At 53.5% G+C, this 22,319-nt stretch overlaps 1 protein-coding gene across 4 annotated transcripts in view; it reads right to left on the bottom strand.

Moving 5' to 3' along the window:
* Window positions 1–10,976, bottom strand: part of PAX3 (paired box 3) — a 106,684-nt gene extending 95,708 nt beyond the window's left edge. For 2 of the 4 annotated variants that reach the window (XM_061566215.1, XM_061566217.1), the window contains exons 1-3: window positions 10,665–10,845; window positions 5,328–5,563; window positions 905–1,034 (exon numbers count right to left, since the gene is read on the bottom strand). In XM_061566215.1, coding sequence (XP_061422199.1) covers window positions 905–1,034; window positions 5,328–5,563; window positions 10,665–10,719 — 421 coding nt within the window. In that variant the 5' untranslated portion in view covers window positions 10,720–10,845. Of the gene's footprint in view, window positions 1–904; window positions 1,035–5,327; window positions 5,564–10,664 lie in introns of all 4 variants that reach the window. The other 2 variants (XM_061566216.1, XM_061566214.1) reach the window with 2 other exon arrangements.
* Between the last annotated feature and the right edge of the window lie 11,343 nt (window positions 10,977–22,319).

Genomic DNA, 22,319 nt, shown 5'->3' with positions numbered 1-22,319 from the left:
GGGGGGTGAAGGAGGGGGGGTGAAGGAGGATGAGGGGGGTTGAAGGATGGGGGGTGAAGGAGGGGGGGATAAAACAAAAACTTTCCACATCGTCTCAGCTGCCGCGCCGGGCGCTGGGATCGAACCGGCCACCTCTGCATTGCAAGTGCGGCGGTGGTTTGTTGCTTGACATTTCTACACGTGTGGCAAAACCCGTGGCCGGGTTTTTTTTACGATTTTAATGGCGAAAGTGGTCATGCGGAGATCCCTATCTTAACGGCCTGACACGCGCACACACGTGCAGACATGCACACACGTGCAGACATGCACACACGTGCAGACATGCACACACATGCAGACATGCACACACATGCAGACATGCACACACGTGCAGACACGCACACACGCCGTACAGACATGAAGACATAATCAGACGCATGAAAAACACATACCTATATCGAGATATATATATACACACACCTAAGTATACACGTCAACATATACACATTTATATAAATAAGTGTACGTATACATGTACATAAGAATACAATACAGTGCGCCAAATATACAAACACGTACACACACGCGTGTACACATTTGTACAGATGAACACCTTTTGCACATGAACACACAAACACACACACACCTGTCACACACACCTGCACACAATTTGACACACACACACGTGACATACACATTTATACACACATGCATACGAACGAATACAAACACACCTGTACACAACGTACCACACACACCGGTCACATCGATACAGAAGGTGAAAATCTGTCGCATACCTACGCACACACACACACACACAATCAGCACACACATACATCTGTCACACACACACACACCTGTCACACACACACGCACGAGGCCCGCAGTGCGCGGGTCGCGCTGCCCGCGCTCGCGCCGCGCATACCCGAGGGCACCGAGGCGCGGTCACACACGCCGTCCTTCAGCAGCCGGTCCCGGATCTCCCAGCTGAACATACCCGGGTTCTCGCGCTTGTACTCCTCGATCTTTCGCTCCACGTCGGTGCTCGCCACCTGCTGCACGTGGTCGACACGGGGGGGGGGGGGGGGGGACACGCCGCCCAGTCAGCGCCCGGCGCGGCCCGATTCGCACGATCACTCACTCAGGCACTCACTCGTACGCTCACTCACAGACTCACTCTCACTCACTCTCTCACAGACTCAATCACACACTCACTCATTCGTACACTCACTCACAGACTCACTCACTCAGGCACTCACAGACTCACTCACTCAGGCACTCACTCGTACACTCACTCACTCACACAGACTCACTCACTTAATCACTCAGGCACTCACTCACAGACTCAATCACTCAGGCACTCACTCGTACACTCACTCACTCACAGACTCACTCAGGCACTCACTCGCGAGCCCAATTAATCACAGACGCGTGTACTTACTGATTCACAGACTCACCGACGCATTCACTCACTCACCCACGATCCAATCATTCGCTCATCTACTCTTCATTCACTCACTCACAGACTCAGCCACGCGCGCGCCTCGACTCACTCCTTCACTCATTCATCATCTCGTTCATCCACTCATTCATCCACTCATTCATCCACTCACAGACACGACCACGACGCCTCTCGCGTGCTCACGGCGACCCGCTTCAGAGGAGCAGCACGCGTGTATTCGTTCGTTCGTTCGTTCCTTCGTTCATTCGTTCGGTCCCTCGAACTGGTGCATCCCTAATGTGTGTACGCGGCTGATCTTAGCGTCGATTAACGCAACTAATCGCGTTAATATCTGCGTCGAGTCGTTCGCTTCATCTGGAACGAGCTCGTGCTCCCCTCCGTGTTGTGTAAATGTTTTAGCGCTCGTGGTGTTCACGAGAGGGGTGAGCGCGCACACGGTCCGTGCCGAACGCCCACCGCGTGCAGCGAGCCGCGTGCGTTGGGGCCGGTGTCTGTCGATTGGGTTGGCGTGGCCCCAACAGTCGCTAGAGGCCGCTACATTGACAACGTGTTGTCTGAATAACATCAAACGATCGATAATTGCATCGAATCGAGACCCTGCATCGCGACGATTAATTTGATTCGCCAGCTGTGCATCGTTAAAACTAAATATATATTTATATATATACACATGTGTAAGATTCCATCAGCCTTGTAAAACACCAGCGGCGCATGCCTGCGAGCCGACAGAGCCCGTGGATATCCACTCACGTGTTCTCAGAGAACTGTAATCCACATAAGCACACCGCGTGCCCCGAAGAGATACAAACACGGATGTACAACAATCTGTATTCGTACACGCGTACACACACGTGTTCAGCTCCGTCTCGTTACACGTGTGTGTGTGTGCGCTGGCGACCCCATCGCTCGTGTGCCTTGCCGGCCTTCATAGGTGCTCGTAAACAGCACTTGCCCCAAAATTCTGTATCGGCTATACGGGGAATCTTTGTCTTTGTGTCGTCTCTAACATCCGAAGACCCCCACACCATTTGTGTCTCCCAATTTGTAGATGTTTTCCATACCGCACAAGGTGCGCATTTAAGGTTGAGTCGACCTAGGGGAGGCCCAAGACCGGTTATAATAATCGTCAGTGGTGTTGGCCGTGAGCGGGAATCGAATCGAACACATGTGGCGGGGTTTGGAGCGCAGCGCGCTAACCGCTACACTACCGCTCCCCACACATACATATACAACATGCAAAAAGACACACACACACCGGTATGCATGAAACACACACATCTACAAACACACCAGTATGCAAAAAACACACACACACATCGGCATGCATAAAACACACACACACACACACATCCACACACACACATGCGCGCGGTGTGAATGTGCGTGCGTGCGCGCTCGTCAGTAAAACCGGGCAGCGACAATGAAACGAGAGCCACGGTCTGGAGTGCCGACACGCGGCGTGGTATTTACTGCGTCAACACCGCCGATGCGGCAACAGCGGGAAGCTCACCAAAGTTGTCGAAGGCTTGATGATGATGATGGTGACGGTGACGATGATCGCGGGGGTTGGTGATGAATGTGGTGGTGGCAGTGTTCGTGGTCGTGACAATGATTCCAAGAATAATAATCATTACAATTCTCCGCTCTTTCCACAGCGCTGAACCACCACATCCCAGACTTTAACCCGAACTCCACCAGGTGGCTTGCAGAGGAATTCCCCGATGCCAAGTCGATGCCGGCGCTAAGCGCGCGCGACAATGCACTGGGTGCGATATTCATTGTAACGACACCAACTGTGCACGTTGTAGATTTTAAATGTTAGTAGACACGTGCCATTACGCGTTTGCTGTATATATGTGTGTGTATATATATGTGTGTGTGTGAATGTGCGTCTCGCCGTTAGCTAGTGGGGAGCGGTAGTGTCGCGTTTAGCGCGCTACGCTACGAACCCGACCCACCCGAGTTCGATTCCCGCTCACGGCCATCAACACCAGGTGCGATTATCTGAACCGATATTGGGCATCCCCTAGAACGACTCAGCCTCAATTGAGTACGTGGTGCGATGTGCGAAACATCGCCCCCGAGGGAGACAAAGGCGGCAGGACGTGATGCTGGACACACACCCTCTCGTGTGCCGTGCCGGCCTTCATAGGTGCTCGCTAACTGCACTCGCCCCAACAGTCTGTTGAGGTCATACGGGGATCTTTGTCTTTGTTTGGTGTGACTGAGTGTCTGTGTGTGCACGTGCCATTCTGACTTTGCCGTGCAGGTTTGCATTGACGCCCGGGACACTTGACAACGAGATGTCCCATCTTGACTGAGACGTTCCATTTCCAGCAAACGTTCCATCTCGAGGAATTATCCAAGTGAGATGTTATTTTAATCAATTAATTAAAAAAAACGTTCACGAACCAATTCGGCTGCGTTCAATCCCACGTGGAGTAACGGGATGGTGGTGGTCCCGGGATCGACTCTGAGTGACCCCTCCCCTGAGGCCCCCCTGTACCTCTCTGGGTCTCTACAAGTCTCTGAGTGAGTCTCTCTGAGTGAGTCTCTCTGTGTCTCTATGGGTGAGTCTCTCTGTGTCTCTATGGGTGGGTCTCTCTGAGTCTATCTGGGTCTCTCTGAGTGAGTCTCTCTGAGTGAGTCTCTCTGAGTGAGTCTCTCTGAGTGAGTCTCTCTGAGTGAGTCTCTCTGAGTGAGTCTCTCTGAGTGAGTCTCTCTGAGTGAGTCTCTCTGAGTGAGTCTCTCTGAGTGAGTCTCTCTGAGTGAGTCTCTCTGAGTGAGTCTCTCTGTGTCTCTCTGGGTGGGTCTCTACAAGTCTCTCTGAGTGAGTCTCTCTGAGTGAGTCTCTCTGAGTGAGTCTCTCTGAGTGAGTCTCTCTGAGTGAGTCTCTCTGAGTGAGTCTCTCTGAGTGAGTCTCTCTGAGTGAGTCTCTCTGAGTGAGTCTCTCTGAGTGAGTCTCTCTGAGTCTCTCTGTGTGGGTCTCTCCGAGTCTCTACAAGTCTCTGAGTGTGTCTCTCTGTGTCTCTCCGAGTCTCTCTGGGTGAGTATCTCTGAGTCTCTCCGAGTCTCTCTCCGAGTGATCTGCGTGGAGTCGCGCGAGGCGCCTTCTGTTCATGGGCAGGAGGTGAGGGGGGAGGGGGCGACGAGTCACGACGGGGGGGAGGCGAGGGGGGGGGGTGATTGGGGGATGCGACCGGGGGGGGGGGGTGCACGGGAACCCCGAGGCCGAATCCGGGGCCGGCCTCGGGGTTGTGAGGGTCGCCTGGGGTGCGGGGGGGGTGGGGGCTAAGGGAGGAGGGGGGCGCCAGGCTGTTGCTCACTGCGTGAGATTGGGGGTGGTGGTTGGGGTGGAGGGCGAGTGGTGGTGGTGGTTGTGGTGGTTGTGGTAGTGGGGGTCGATGTCATCCAAGTCGTCTCATCCATCTAACCCGCAACTCCTGGGTCTGTCCCGTGACCTGCCAGCAGCGAGCCTTCCACACTTCACGTGATAGCCTCCAAGTGCACCTAGCCTGGCACAAGCGCTGTGGTAACGTCGTCGCTACTGAGTGGTAGATGGTGGCTATTGCTGTTGATAGTACTGCTATGATTGCTGTTCAATGATGGTGGTCGTGGAGGTGTAAGTGGCGGTAACGGTGATGCTGATGCTTGGTCGTGGTGGTGCTGCTTCTGTTCGTGCTGCTGATGCTGCCGCTTGTCGTTTATGGCCATATGGGGCGAGTGGCTGGCTGAGTGAGTGAATGAGTGTCCGCTGAATGAATGAGTCAGTGGGTGAGCGTCTGTCTGGCTGGGCTGAGTGAGTGAATGAGTCAGTGGGTGAACGTCTGGTGAGGTGCCATCCATCCCACCCATCCCACCCATCCCATCCGTCCATCACTCTCACCCGGGGCTTGCTGCCTCCGATGGCCCCGGGCCGGATGGATCCGGTCTCCTGGTATCGGCACAGGATCTTGGAGACGCAGCCGTGCGAGACGCGGAGCTGGCGGGAGATGACGCAGGGCCTCACGCCGTGGTGCGCCAACTCCACGATCTTGTGCCGGATGTGGTTGGGCAAGGGGCGCCCGTTGATGAACACTCCCCCCAGCTGGTTCACGCGACCCTGGCCCAGAGGGGTCGACACTGCCCGGGACAAGAGGGGGGGGGGAGGGGGGGTCACAAAGTGGGGGGGGGGGGGGGGCGTTAGGTTCTCGGTCGCGGCAGTGGTGCAGGTGACCTGTGGCGCATTCAGAATTGGCATCCCTGTTGAAATTTAGCCGAGGTTTTACTTTGTGTTGTTGTTACTTTTATCAGCGAAGGTCTCTGTTTTTACAAATGTTGACTTGTATTGACTGCCTCCGCACCCTCCCTGGGACGTTTCTAGATCCGTCTCTGAAGGGAACGATGTGGATAGTGATGGTGGTAGTGATGGTGAGAGTGGTAGTGGTGGTGGTAGTTGTGGTAGTGATGGTGAGAATGATGGTGGTAGTGATGGTAGTGGTGGTAGTGATAGTGGTGGTGGTAGTGGTGGTGGCCGTGTTTATCCTGCCGTTGCTATTTGATTAATTAATTTAAGGGATATATTTATTGTATTGTTTGTTGTTGTTGTTGTAACTTGCCGACCCGCCCCTACTGGACATCTGTGAAAAAGAGCTTCATAGCTCATCGGATTCCTCCTCCCGCAGTCTAAATAAAGATGTTGATTCTGATCAGTATTGCACCTGCTTGATCATCCTTTGACATGGAACATCTCGTCGTTGCAAGGACGTCCCGTGTGTCGATCGACGCGTACACAACGCACGCGCGTAACGACGCGTGTACACCTCCATCCCATAGAGTCTTCATTCATACAATCACTCCCAGCCAAACACGCGCACACACACACACGAGTGTGTGTATATATAGTATTCATACATACGCGATGCACACTGCGGGTTCACGAGAACGCACTCGACCCGTGACAGCCGCAAGTGTTGTGTGCGAGTGAGTTTTAATTAGTCGGTGTGATGGCGGTGTGGTGATCACGATTAGTGTTAATTGTGATTGTTATTATTGTGTTGTGTTTAGGGTTTATTCTGATTATTGTTATTATTGTGACTATTGTGTTTGTTGATATTACTGCGTTTGTGTGTATTGTTAGTGTGTTTATTGTGTTTCTTCGTTGTGTTTACTGGGGCGGAAACTTTGCTCCCCCATCACCTAACCTGCGGACAAGACGCATTCGTTATATCCAGCAGTGGATCGACCAAGGACTGTCCGTGACTGCACTATACCGACGATAGACTTCTAACAGTAATTGTTAAGGACATTGTTTGTTTGCTTTGTTTAACGTGTACAACTTGTATTACCTTACGTGAATTTAATTCCGGGCCGAGGTGAGCCACACTGGTGAAGTATGGTCAAATAAAGTTGTGTGAGAGGAGAAGGCTTGATTCATCCAGCAGTGGATTTGCTCAAAGGACTGCACAAAATCTGTACAGTATTCATGATATGTGTGTGTGTGGTATGAATGAACTGTTATATATATTGTTGGTTAGATGCTGGGAATTTATATCAGGGGTCATTAGAGTCCCCGGGTTTGGAATCCGCGCCGTGTTTTTACAATTATTGACACGGGAGGTTCATCCCCCCCGTGTTCACTCACACGGGTGCTTGAGTTGCCATCATTTTGCACATCCAGAAAATAAACCCAAGGGCCGAAATGATTACGCTTCGTTAACTATTAACAAAATAATTTAAAATATCACCGACACGTTCATTTATTTTTCTGCTATAATGCGGAGATATAATCTCTCTTTCCGACCCGTTCATGCTCGTGTTAAAATAATTAATTAGATCCCACACGCATTTTGTCATGTAATTAATTTAGTTGAGTTTTAGTTCGTTGACTTTGGTTGAGTTTTAGTTAATATTGGCGCGCCTTCGTTTGTTTATTTATTTGAGCCGACATTGACGTGACCTGTTTTCTTTTTCGTATCAATGTTGTCAGCCGACCGAGTGGCCCTGAAAAAGAGCTCCTTAGCTCTGCGGGCTCTAGTCAGTGGGGACTCCACTCCTGCTTCTGATTCTGACGATAAGTAACGCACCCCCAGAAGGGAGTGTGGCTGCTGGGATGTGTCAAGCGATAACTAGGCGGTAGATTCAACGTGGGGAGTGAATAAGGAGGAGGAGGAGGCGCGGGCCTGACTCTGCCCGCGACTGCCGAAGTCGCGGGCCGGGACCAGGGAGACTCCGAGGGGTGTCGCCCGGGGACTCCGGGCTCCCGTTAGCGCGCGGGACGTGGCCCGCCTCAAGGTGTCCTCCACCTGGTCTACGCACGCGTTCGTAATGATACGAAAAATGTAAAATGTAATCTCGTACGTTACCATTCCTTCTACCTTCAGATTTAGATTAAACACTACAAGGAGCCTAAATGTATGACGGGAGCGCTTGCTAAGCGCGCGAGCGTGAGAATTAACAATCTCTGTGCCGGTGTCGTCTTGAGATGGGGATGGTGGGGGGGGGGGGTGCTATGACCCCGGCACGCACGGCGCTACTCTTGTGAAGCGTCTCACCGGCTCTCAAACGTCAACACGCAGCGGGGAGTGGGAGTGGGGGGGGCAGCACATTCCTCGATGGAGATTATCGGCAGGGGGTTGGAATTGAACCGGGAAGTGAAACCCGCAGGGCTCGGTACGCCAGGCCCCTGTGTGGTGAATCCAGGGGGGGGGGGGGCTTGCTGCGGGGTTAATCAACATTGTTGTCATCATCATTCATCATGATTACAACAACAACAATAATAATCATTGCGGCATCGCCATAACGGGTGGAGATAACGGGCCCCGCGATCGCTCCGTGCGTCTCGCTCCGTCGGGACGATCGCGTTCACGGCGACATGACGCGAACACATTTACTGGTGACTGACGACACACCAGAGACGCCGGGCGAGGAGGAGGAGGCGTAGCGCGTGATTCATCGCTCCCTGGGTGCGAGACGGCTGCGCTACACCGCGCGTGTTTCTATCGCGTCGCGATGTGTTTATTAAATTGCGGCCCAGCACTCCCTTGAGAGACGAGGCGGCTGGGTCCCTGAACGCGCCACTCGCCCGGTGTTTACATCAACGGCGAATGGAGTTTCGTGTCGTCAGAAAGCTGACACTCGGCTGCGTGAATTCCACTCACTCGCGCCTGTACAACACGCGCCACGCATCGGATATCATCAGCAGCGACTGTGCGCGCGCATTCCGGGTTACAATTACACATTTACTGGGGGAGGAGGAGGAGAAGGGGGTGTCTCAATAAAATAAATACCTATATTTAAAAATTACTTAAGAGCTTAAATTATTGCTAAGATGTTAATCTCCGCGCGTGTCACCAGCACGGCCCCGACGTCAAAGAGACGTTCACAGGTGGCAACAGTCGCCTTGGGTTGCTCGGACGTAAGCGGGGTAACTGCGCAACCCTGCGGCGATGTTGGCCAAGGACGACCCCGGCAGGTCGATGGAAAAAGACGCCCCGGGGATTTGCCTGCGTTGGCAGCACGGAGCGAGTGTGCCTACCAAGCAAAACGGGCAGCAGTGGTTCGATGATGATCGAGGATTATTTTTAAAGGTATTATTTGGGGTGATGCTGCATGCTGCGTTGGCAGTGGTGCACAAGTACAATTGATGATATTAATAAGAATTACAAACAAACCTCAACGCGTTTGTCAATAACTCTGTGTGGCCTTTAAACATTCATATTACATATATATGTGTGTGTGCATGTGCCTTCCCTTTAAAAGGTAGCGCGTAATTGACGAATTTGTTCAGAGTTTGTGTTTTGTGTAAGTGTTGATGCAGGCAGAGTACGAGGGCAGGAGACAGAACAGAGGCAGGGATAAGTGGGAAGCTGCTGATGATATAGTAATGCGAGGCCAAAAAAACACAGACACACGCACACAGACAGACACACGCGCACAGACACACGCACACAGACAGACACACACGCACAGACACACGCACACAGACAGACACACGCTCACAGACACACGCACACAGACAGACACGCTCACAGACACACGCACATGCGAACAGAAAGACACGCGTACAGACACACACGCACACACACACACACACAGACACACGGACACACACACAGACACACGGACACGCGCGCGCGTGCACGCCAAGCGTGGTGGGACGCGGAGAGTCGGGTCGCGGCCCCGATTCAGCCGTGATTATTCCCAGTCATGTTGCGCCTAATCCTTTCATCAAATCCGTTTGCTAATCATGTTCCACCTCGCGAGCCGCAGCCCCTCTAGTCGAGCACTCGAGACGCGTGTAGATGCGGGGGCCCCGGGAGGAAACACGCGGGCTGGAACGCATAGCCCGAGGCGAGAGTTGTCACTCGCCGAGACAGTTTCACTCGCCGAGAAATAGACTCGCTCGCCAGGGAATAATCTCACTCGCTGGGGAATTGTCTCACTTGCTGAGACACAGACTCACTCACTGACATAGTCTCACTCGCTGAGACAGAGTCTCACTCGCCGTGTGGTCGTAGTCCCACGCGCGCGTGAAACCCCAAATGTCGCGCCCGTGCCCATCGAGCTACCCACGTGGGCCCTCTCTCAGGTGGCGACGCTGCTGCGGCTATGCTGCTCGTGGTGCACAGGTGACGTGTGGCAGGTAACAATCTCAACACGTCCCGGGTCAATAATAATCCTGCGGCCTTGCACATTACAACTACACGTGTATAAATATATATATAAAGTGTGGCGCTGAGGGCCAATGGCTTTTTTGTGCACAGCACGCGGGATCCAGCTACTCAAGGCGCTCGTCACCGACTCTGCCGACAAGGCACAGGACTCGGCACGCGGTGGGTTGGTTGGACGTGGTCGCGGTCTAAGCTCCAGACGCCGGCGGACATCGTCGGGCAGGAAGATCCCACGCAGCGAGTGGCTCTGAGTGGACAGGGGAAGTTCTCCACCCAGCCAGGGCGCTTGGGGTTGGGGGGGCGCGGGGGGCCACGCTGCACCCCCCCCCCCCCCCCACAATGCGGCGAGGTAATGCACTGCTTGGGTGGGGGGGGGTAATCATTAGAGGCGCTTTAACGTGTTCGTTTGTTTGTTTTAACCTTTAATAACAACAACAACAAACAACGACACGGGGCTCGGCTGGATTAACAAATCCCAGGATAACCCGACGCACGCGCGCACACGCTCTGTTTAGACCACAAACACACAGAGCACCACCACTGCCACCACCCACCACCACCAGTCGACTCACCTTCCAGCGGGAAGCCGCTTCGGGGGTAGTTCTGTCCTGGTGCCGGGCGCATCATCCTGAGAACTCTGCTGCATAAACACCGCGCCGGCAAAGTGCTGCTGATGATACTGCTGCTGATGCTGCTTCTGATGATGTCTATCGCTCTGGCTGATGCTGCTGCTTTTGCTGCGCGTTCAATAAACCGCGCTGAAAGTTGTAATACTTTCTCTCGCCTTGTCGTCGTTGTTGTTTGTGGTTGTTGTTGTTTATGGTTGTTGTCGTCGCTTTGTTCTCTATGATCGTGGAAATCGCTCCTCGCACGGAGCACGGAGCGAGCCGAGCGCGGCGCTCAGCTGCGAGCCGAGCGAGTAACTTCCCTTCCCACTCCTCCTCCTCCTTCTCTCTCACTCCTCCTCCTGCTGCTGTTGCACAACTTCTGCCTGGGTGTGTGTGTGTGTCTCTTGCCTGCCTGTGTGTGTGTGTGTCTCTTGCCTGTGCGTGTGTGCGTCTGCCTGCCTGTGCGTCTGCGTGTTAAAGAGTTTCTCTGTCTCCGTCGAAACGGCGGTGGGCACGGACGCCGCCGGCTGGGCGGGGGGGTGGGCGGGGGGGGGGTGTGGGCGGGGTGGCTCTCGCCCGGCTCCCTGCTTCGCGTTCACACCGCCGCCTCTGCCACGACAACAACAGCAGCAGCTCTCTCGCGCTCTCCACCCTCCTCCGAGTGCCTCTTCCCTCTCGTCCATGCGAGCGCCAACTTTCCCCAAGTGTCTTCTCGTTGTGTCTCCCCCTCGGCTCCCATTGGCTGCGAGGTCGGGGGGGGGGGGGCAGTCGGCCATGAGAGGGCAACCCTCGCCTCCGATTGGGCCACGGCTCGCCGGAGAGGTATGTCGTGGTGGTCCTGTCGGTCGTGGTGGTCATCTCGGCCGTCTGGGCCACTTGGAAGAATTTCTCATTGCGCCGCGCACTTTGCGATGTTACGAGATTCTGTCGGTGACAATTTAATGTGAAGTTCAATTCCGCTACTTTCACTTGTTAACACAACAAGATGAAGTCTGTCGGTGCGTAGGAGAGCGAGCTTGTGGACGCGCCGCGACTAAGATAAGCCGACGAGAACAGGTCGCATTTTCACATTGTATCTCCCGATCAACACAAGTTTTAAAGTCGGTTTTTAAAACTTCATCATCTCCATCATCATCGGACACACACGGGATTTTTAGGAGTCATTTTTTACACACTCGAACCGTGGACCGCAGGTGATCAAGATAAATCTATCACCAATAGCCCAATAGCAATGTGAATATTGAGTTAATTGGATGGGGGGGGGGGGGGTGTCACGGAATACCGCATGACAGTAATAATTAGTGTAGGCGTCGGTCGTTCTGCAGAACGCGATCCACGTGTGCGCATCTTTAACGCATCTGTGACTCGCACACCACACACGTGTATATAGGTGCACTTTGAGTTTTTTTACTTTGAACATTTTAAATATAATTGCAAGTATTGATGCCATTGTAATAAAATATTCGTTTGCCCAATTAGCGGTTTGATAAATGTGTGAATGTGTGAATGTGTGTGTACGCGAATGGGTAGCGGTAGTGTAATGGTTAGGGCACTGCGCCACAAACCCGGCGACCCCAGTTGACGACTACTTACATCAGCGGCGAATATTTAAACCGGTCATGGGCCTCCCCTAGTACGACTCAGCCTTAAACGAGTACCTGGTACGGTGCGGTGTTTAAAACATCAGAACCGGGGAGACAAAGGCGGCCGGGCGTGGTGTTGGCCACCCACCCCATCGTGTATCGTGGCAGCTTTCATCGGTGCTCGCTAACAGCACTTGCCCCAACAGTTTGTGAAAGGCTACACGGTGTGTCTTTGTCCCTCTGGCTGGAGAATCCGTGATCACACAAACACGTGGGGCTCAATCATCCTCGACACCCGGGGGCTCCGTTCACGTGGAGTCTCAACGAGCATAAATCACCCTCCACACCGCGACCGCGAGGATGGTGTGGTCACAACTGTCACACCGAGTCACCGACTCTCATCGCTGGGAACAAAGTTGCTACCTCGCACCGGTCCCATGCAACTCAAATGCTGACGCAATAACATGTTGAGTAAAATACGTCACAATTATCAATTATAACAATAATAATAATTATTATTTACAGCCCGCTGTCAAGCCTCTCCAAAAAAACCCCTGTCGGTCACGTGGAGTTGTTTGACCATACTTCCCCACGATGGTCAGGGCGGGTTTATTGTGCAGTGTGCCAACCGCTGTGCCAGCGCTCCCTTGTAACGTATTACACAATAATGCAATTCCATATGTTTTCTAAATGTTGCTCCGACGAGCGGCCCATGCATGGTGTAGAGAGAGAGAGAGTACGTGCCAATGCATGCCGGTAAACCAGCGGATTTTATTTCGCACGCCTCACTACTGATGAGCCCCAGAAGAGGGGAACCCTGCCCGTGTTGAAAGGCGTGCTGCGAATCGCAGCGTGGAAGGCCGACGGCGGGTCGATGGAACTGAACATCGTTCGATTTCGGGTGGTGGGAGAGACGCACCGGGAGGTGATTTCACGGCGGTGTCAGCGCACCGAGACCGGAGAAGCCGCGCCGTGGGGGATGCGATGACATGCGCGCATGTCATCGCATGTATGTACGCATGTCATTGCATGCATGTATGTGTATACGCATGTCATTGCATGTATGTATGTATGTAGAGAGCGGTGGTGCAGTGGTTCGCGCACCCCGCTACAAATTGAGTTCGATTCCCGCTTACGGCCAACATCGGTGACGATTTTCTGAACCACTCCCCCAAGTCGACTCAGCCTTACGCGAATACTTGATGCGGTGTGTAAACATCAGAAACTGCGGGAAACAAAGGCGGCCAGGCGTGGTGTTGGCGCACCCAGCCCCGCGTGTGCCGTGCCGATCTTCAAAAGGTGTTCGCGAACAGCACTTGCCCCGACAGTCTGTTAAAGGCTACCCGGGGGATCTTTGTCTGTGTCGTACAACACTTGTGTTCCACGCGAATTACCGCGCCCACTCAGGGTGGCATGAGGATGTTGTACGCGAACGGCACCCACACCGGCACACACCAGCGGACCTCCATAGGCGCTCGCTTACAGCACTTGCCCCAGGAGCCGTAAGCAGCCTACACGGGGGATCTTTGTCTTTGTGACATGTATACGCGGTACGTGGTGTGATGGTTGATGAGCTCTGCGAGAGAGATGACGACGTTGCCGCCACCACCACCACAAAGATTCCACGCAGAGCCTCGCACAGACTGTTGGGGCACTACCATCATCATCAACAACAATTACGGCAAATCGCCGAGGGGGTGCGATGTGTGTCGGCTGTTGATGTGGCCGAACGCGCATGTGTACACATGCACCTGTACACATGCGTGTGCACGCGGGTGCACGTGTGTGTGTGTGTCACACGTGTTTCTTTTGCGATGCTGCTGCGTTGACAGCGGTGCATACACGCGGACACAACACTCAGCACGTAGGTTCGTAACATTGTCATCTTTTAAAGGGAGGGGTTAATATAAGTATATATACAATAGACGACGTTTCGGCCAACGGCCCATTTTTATTCGTAAGTAACGCGTAGCGAGTTTTTAAATGCAGAGTCTAACTTTGTGAACTTGACTCGTGTGGCTGTTTGTCCATACTTCGTCGCGCTGGTCAATGCGGCGAAGAGGGGAATATGCACCGATAATGCGTTTCTTCGCCGATGGGAAATGTGACATTGTAGGCGTGTGCACACGTGTGTACGCGTCTGTGTGTATTGTGTATGCAGGTATGTATGTATGCATAGGTGTATATATATGTGTGTGTACGTGTTTGTATTTAACAGCACTTGCCCCTACAGTCTGTTAGGCTAAATGGGGGATCTTTATCTTTGTGTTTGTGTATATGTTTGTCTATGTGTAGGTGTGTATATGCGTGTGAAACTGCGTATGTGTAAATGTGTGTAAATATGCAAGAGCATATGTTTTGTGTGTATGTTTTTATGTATGTTTATGTGTGTGTAAATGTGTAAGTGCACGTGTGTTTGTCTATGTATGGGTGTATGCGTGGTGTGAGCTTATAGTATGTGCATGCATGTGTGCACATAATACGTATCCGTCTTTATGTCTATGCATAAGTGTGTATATAGTTTGTGTATTATATGCCAAAGTGTGTATGCATGCTTGTGTGTATTTGGGTATATGTATATATGCGTATGGGCGTTGTGCTGGTCACCGACCCCCTCGTGTGCCGTTCCGGCCTTCATTAGGTGCTGCTCGCCAACAGCACTTGCCCCTGCGATCTGTGAAGGCTACGCAGGGGATCTTTATTTGTGTAAATATGATCACGCGTATTTCCCGCACAGGCTGTTGGGGCGAGTGCTGTTCACGAGCACCGATTGGGTACCATATTCTACGGCGCACGAGGGTGTGATGCGGCAGAGTTCATGCTCGGCCGCCTTTGTCTCCCCCAGTGCTGACGTCAGCATACCGCACCAGGTTTACTCGTCGAACCGGGGAAGGGCCAGGTCAAGATCTGAGACAACTCGCCACTGATGTGAGCCGTGGTCGGGGATCAAACTCAGGTGCTCGAGTTCGTTGCCGAGGTCGCGATCCACACGGTCTGTATCGCACGTGTGTGTGTGTACAGGTCACTAACAGCACTTGCCCCAACATCATGTGGAGGCTATACGGGGGGGGGGGGGGTCTTTGTCTTAATTATGTGTGCGCGTGTGCTGGAGCGGTTAGCGCACTGCGCTACAAATCCGGCTACCCGAGTTCAATTCCCGCTCATGGCCAACGCCAGTTGCGAAAATCTAAACCGGTTCTGGGCTTCCTCTAGGTCGATTCGGCCTCAAATGAGTACCTGGTGCGGTGTGTAGAAAACATCAGCACCGGGGAGACAAAGGCGGCCGGGCGTGGTGCTGGCCACCGACCCCTTCGTGTGCTGTGCCGGCCTTCATTAGGTGCTCGCGAACAGCGCTTACCCCAACAGTCTGTGAAGGCGACACGGAGGGGATCTTTGTCTGTGTGTTTTATCGTTGTAGACGCCGTCTCTCTCCCCGATGTTTGTAGACTCGGAAACTGAGAGCCTGAATCGGAGTCTCCGCTCCGCGCGATCATCGCGGAGAAGTGTGAATGGGAATGAAGGGGGCCGCGATTGGCGATTGCATCTGTAATCATCTTTGTTATGTTTTTTTGTTAACTTTCTAAAGCGATGATTCGCTATTTATTTATTTGTCTTAAACTTCCAACCGAACGGCGGGGAGGCGCTTCTTCTTCGCTATTAAAACCCCGCTTTTGTGGCGCGTTTAAATCGGCGTTTCGTTCAGGTCGCTATTAAAATAACAGCGTCTGCTAAATAAAGGTTACGCAGTTTTAGCTCACCGCTGGGACAATTAGCGACAATTCGAGATGCCCCGCAGTAATTTCTCACAATTATTTACCCATTTTTCGCTGACAAATTAAAAGGCGGGGAGGAGGAGGATGCGCGCGCGGGGTGAATTCTCAGATTTCACGAAAAAAAGTCTCTCCCCTCGATCCGCGTATTGCAGAGGACACCCCCCCCCTCGTCCCTCCACCCACCCACCACGGAACGAACACCAACAGCGCTACCCAGTGTGACTGTCACAGGCAGACTCACAGCCGCAGTGACACCCAGCGTGACTGTCACAGGCAGACTCACAGCCGCAGTGACACTCAGCGTGACTGTCACAGGCAGACTCAGAGCCGCAGTGACACTCAGCGTGACTGTCACAGGCAGACTCACAGCCGCACTGACACCCAGCGTGACTGTCACAGGCAGACTCACAACCGCAGTGACACCCAGCGTGACTGTCACAGGCAGACTCACAGCCGCAGAGACACCACTCAGCGTGACTGTCACAGGCAGACTCACAGCCGCAGAGACACCACTCAGCGTGACTGTCACAGGCAGACTCACAGCCGCAGAGACACCACTCAGCGTGACTGTCACAGGCAGACTCACAGCCGCAGAGACACCACTCAGCGTGACTGTCACAGGCAGACTCACAGCCGCAGAGACACCCAGCGTGACTGTCACAGGCAGACTCACAGCCGCAGAGACACCCAGCGTGACTGTCTGTCACAGGCAGACTCACAGCCGCAGAGACACCACTCAGCGTGACTGTCACAGGCAGACTCACAGCCGCAGAGACACCACTCAGCGTGACTGTCTCTGTCACAGGCAGACTCACAGCCGCTGTGACACTCAGCGTGACTGTCACAGGCAGACTCACAGCCGCTGTGACACTCAGCGTGACTGTCACAGGCAGACTCACAGCCGCAGAAACACCCAGAGTGACTGTCTCAGGCAGACTCACAGCCGCAGTGACACCACTCAGCGTGACTGTCACAGGCAGACTCACAGCCGCAGAGACACCACTCAGCGTGACTGTCACAGGCAGACTCACAGCCGCAGAGACACCACTCAGCGTGACTGTCACAGGCAGACTCACAGCCGCAGAGACACCACTCAGCGTGACTGTCACAGGCAGACTCACAGCCGCAGAGACACCACTCAGCGTGACTGTCTGTCACAGGCAGACTCACAGCCGCAGAGACACCACTCAGCGTGACTGTCACAGGCAGACTCACAGCCGCAGAGACACCACTCAGCGTGACTGTCACAGGCAGACTCACAGCCGCAGAGACACCACTCAGCGTGACTGTCACAGGCAGACTCACAGCCGCAGAGACACCCAGCGTGACTGTCTCTGTCACAGGCAGACTCACAGCCGCAGTGACACCCAGCGTGACTGTCTCTGTCACAGGCCGACTCACAGCCGCAGAGACACTCAGCGTGACTGTCTCTGTCACAGGCAGACTCACAGCCGCAGTGACACCCAGCGTGACTGTCTCTGTCACAGGCCGACTCACAGCCGCAGAGACACCCAGCGTGACTGTCACAGGCAGACTCACAGCCGCAGACACATCAAGGGGTCACCCACCCTGTGGGCTGGACACGTTGTTTGGGGCAAGTTCTGTTCGCGAGTAGCACCTGTAAAGGCCAACACCGCGGTACACGATGGGGTGGGTGGCCTCAACTACGCCCGGCCGCCTTTGTCTCCCCACTGCTCATATTTACCCCCCACCGGCCCCGCCCCTCCGCCGCTGCGTAAGCCGCGGCGTTGGGAACGCAGCGAGACTCCGACTCCAGCGCGCCCAGGGAGTGGTGTGATGCGTGATGTGGTGTGGTGCGTGATGTGGTGTGGTGCGGTGTGATGCGTGTGTTTTTATGTGACGCGTGGTGTGGTGAGTGATGTGACTTGACGCATGGCGTGATACGTGTTGATGGTGCGTAATGAGATACGTGCTGCGTGGGATGCAGTGTGTGTGTGATGCGGTGTGTGTGTGTGTGATGCGGTGTGCGTGTGGTGTGTGGGTGGTGTGTGTGATGCGGTGTGCGTGTGGTGTGTGGGTGGTGTGTGGGATGCGGTGTGTGTGTGTGTGTGATGCGGTGTGCGTGTGGTGTGTGGGATGCGGTGTGTGGGATGCGGTGTGTGTGTGGTGTGTGGTATGTGGTGCGTGGGATGCGGTGCGTGTGGTGTGTGTGTGTGGTGTGGTGTGTGTGTGGTGCGTGAGATGCGGTGTGTGTAGTGTGGTGTGGGATGCGGTGTGTGTGTGATGTGTGGGATGCGGCGTGTGTGTGGTGTGTGTGTGGTGTGTGGAATGCGGTGTGTGGAATGCGGTGTGTGGGATGCGGTGTGTGTGTGGTGTGTGGGATGCGGTGTGTGTGGTGTGTTGGATGCGGTGTGTGTGGTGTGGGATGCGGTGTGTGTGGTGTGGGATGCGGTGTGTGTGGTCCGTGGGATGCGGTGTGTGGTTGTTATACGGTACGTGTGGTGTGTGGTGTGATGGGAATTGTGCAGGGTGTGATCTGTGATGTGTCACGTGATGTATGGTGTGCCGTATGATTACAAAGACAAAGATCTCCCGTGTATCCTACATTGACTGTTGGGCCAAGTGCTGTTAGCAAACACCTTTGATGGTCAGCATGGTACACGCACGCACGGCTGCTGTGGTTGGGACTTCGCACGACGGCATTTGCCTCTTAAGTCTTTAGACACAGCAACATTATTCTTTGGTTCTTTCGGTAAAGTCACGTATAAAGATAAAATAATAAATTAAATACTAGCATACGACATGTTCATATGTAAGGCTGAGTAGACCTAGGGGAAGCCCAGTGCGAGTTGCGATACCACTTGCAACCGATTTTAGCCCTAGCCGAGAATTGAACTTTGTGTGCACTGGTGAACCCTGCGACCTGAGACACGCAAGGATAGGAATGGTTGAGATCCGAAATAGTTTGAGGACGATGTTGCACATGATGAATTACAATCGAGGCTCCACATCTCACTCAGTATTTTCCGGAACGCTGCTACGACTCGGCTTGTAGGAGGACAGACCGGCGTAAGGCACTACCACTGCGCTATAAAGGGGTGCCTCTCCATAACAATCATAAACGTATGTTCTTGCACCAGATATTCCTGCATCCCCGCCACCGCACAGCCCCACGGCGGCGTCACGGGGACAGAGCAAGTGTGGCTGTCCCGGCTGGGTCGGGCAGCACTGACGTCGCACGAAGCGCGGATGCGGTCACGCGGCGCGTTCCGACACCGCGGATACCGAGGGACGGGCAACGGCGGAACGGCGACACTTTCGCCGTCAGCACCGTGGGGCCATACAACGCACAATGGGATCGGCGACCTTGCTCGCAATGTCCCTTCTCTACCTCTCTCGCCTCTGTGTGTGCTGTGTGCGTTTGTGTGTGCTGTGTGCGTTTGTGTGTGCTGTGAAAAAGGGGCATTGCCCGAAACGTCGTCTCGAATATACGCTTTGTGTTAAGGCCTCAGGGCAATTGACGAATATAATATTAAGTTAGATTTTACAAGCATATGTCGGAGTTTTGTTCGGTTGTTGTATATATCGTATATTATATTGTGTGTATTTAATTATCATCATTTGTGAAGACGTTCTGTTTTTTATAACAATGTATTTGTATTATTAATATCAATTTGCGTATTGAGTGACCCAAAAGTCCGGGCACATTTAAAATAAATAAAAGCGTTCTTTTATTTATTTGAACTATTAAAAATGACTGCGATTAACATTAATGCACGATGCATGAATTATCTTTAGACATTATCGGACCTTTTAGATCACAGTCGGTGTAATCTTTGAACACTCATCAATTATTCATGAGAAAGGTTTTTGGGTAAGATGGCGTGAGTCGAAATGCGTCGTAGCCCGCCACCACCCGGCACAGCCAAGCGCTACAATATTGGTCGTGAGGCCTCCGTGTTAAACCGACTCGTCGATTCTGTTGTGTGGTCTCAATTCATTCAGGGGTCTTGGTCGAGTTTCGTAAGCGACGGGTTTGAGGTGAACCCCACATAGGACGCAGAAGATAAATAAATATTAATCATAGATAAAATATAAACTTAAAGAATAAACAATTAAACTGTTTTAATGCCAGTGTGAACATAAATTAAATAACCCTATGCGTCCTGAGTGTTGGACCACACTGTATTGCAATGGGTGTGCATGGAATAGTAGTGGAGCGGTAGCGTAGTGGTTATCGCGCCGTGCTACGAACCCGGCTACCCGAGTTCGATTCCCGCTCACGACCACCAACGACGATTTTCTCAACCGGTCCTTGGCCTCCTCTAGCTCGACTCAGCCTCAAATGAGTACCTGGTGCGATGTGTAAACTAGGGGAGACAAAGGCGGCCGGGAGTGATGCTGGCCACCCACCCCTCGTGTGCCGTGCCAACCTTCATAGGTGCTCGCCTTACAGCAGGGACAGCATTCATAGAGCCACAGCTCATTTGCCAACCACTGCTGGATGAAGGCTTCCCCATGCCATTTGGATCTTTGGCAATCATTCCTTACGCGCTAGTCAGTGCGGGTCAGTCAGTGCGTGTCAGTCAGTCAGTGCGGGGATGGGGGGGGGGGTGAGAGTCCAGATTTTGCACTCGCCAGGCGAGAGGGGGGAGAATTCAACTCTGGGCACTTGGGTTCATTGCGGCTGAGTGCGCCAACCGCTGCGCCACCGCTCCTCCGCGCCCGAAAATGTTGTCGTTGGAAAGGCACGTGCATCATGGCGCGATCTCGGTAATTAAGCGCAGCGTTTTTGTTGACACAACTAAAGAGCTGCGCGCATTATATCGGGCAAATATTAGCGTGCAGGCGTAGCGAGTGTGTAATCTGAGCTACACATCCTACATCTGATTACGTTTCAATTACATTTCAACACTCAGACGCGTGCATTCCTGCTCACGACTCGTGCCCAACACGGTCCTTGTGTACACATCTGGCAAGGGCGACGGCATCGCTTGAAACGCGAGCCTGACACTGCTGACGAGACCCGAAACGTCGAACCCGGTGCAGTCTGCTTGCTTACTGGCTTGAGGATACTTTGTCTGGCGAGGCCACTCACTGGGCTGGCGAACGCTGCTGCTGCTGCTGTCTGCGTGGAGACACGGAACGGAGCTCTGCTTGCATCGGATTCCACCCACAACTTATCCGCAGAAAAGCAGTGAGCTTGTGTTCAACACAACGCTGATGGTGAAGATCGTTTCGATGATGATGAGTATGATGATTCTTGTAATCATGACAATGATGCCTGTGATTGTGATGATGACATGTATCATTGTCGATGTTGATGATGTGATATAAATGAAGTTCATGGCGATAGTGTTGTGATGATGATTGTCACGTTAATGGGTGTTGTAGTGGCGACGATTATAAACATGACAGCGTCAACAATTGTAGCAGTGTCTAGTTTTAGAGTGAACGTCATCGGTCATGCAAATCCTCGTCATCACAGTCGCAGATGAACCACCGCGAACGAGCGGGAAGGCAGCATCAGCCAGCCGGCGAGGAGCCGGCGCTACCATCAATTGTCCAAGCTCTGGAGCCCTCGACGTGTCAAGATGGTTATTCAGAAAGTTCATCGAGCACGCGCACGCCGACTGAATTCATCGCTTCATCTCCTCCGTGGACGTCCTCGAGGACGCGTTCCGACCCGTGGCCGCGAGTCGTCTCGACGCCGCGTGGAGCCGCGGCGCTCACGTCCCTCGAGCGAGTGGACGGGCCACGGATCCCGCGTGCTCCTCTCCTCGTCTCCAGCACGGTGACGCGCACGCAACGAATCGCGAGCGGTTATCGTCGACGCTTCTATAATCCGTAGCATTGTTGCACGCGGTTTCCCGTACACGTAACGATGCCTCCATTAAATAAACCCGATTGCTATTCTCAAGAACAATTAATGGATCGATTGTGTACGTTGAACTTCTTTCGCACCGTACGTAGACAACCATGCGGGCGGGGAGGGAAGACAAACTAAAACACAACGAGACAGAGATCCCGAGACGAGACAGAGATCCCGAGAGATCCCAGAAGCACAACAGGGTCGAGCCTGGTGGTGGGGACCACGTGGATGGGCAGAGCGGCCCCCAGGGTACCGGCGAATCGGGGCGACCGCCCCGGGCCCCGCGCTTCGACGTTCCGGTGCGAGACGTCAGACTGCTGCTTAGTCTGAAGGCGTTGGGGGCAGGGGGGGGGCCCTGTGGATCGGTGACCACCACCACCGCCGGGGCTTGCCAGGTGTTGTAGGCTGCGAGGTGCGGCCAGGAGACGGC

Source organism: Lethenteron reissneri, chromosome 36, assembly GCF_015708825.2.
Source record: "Lethenteron reissneri isolate LAM-NWPU_2019-01 chromosome 36, ASM1570882v1, whole genome shotgun sequence".
NCBI lineage: Eukaryota > Metazoa > Chordata > Hyperoartia > Petromyzontiformes > Petromyzontidae > Lethenteron > Lethenteron reissneri.
This window is presented reverse-complemented; position numbering and strand designations above follow the sequence as displayed.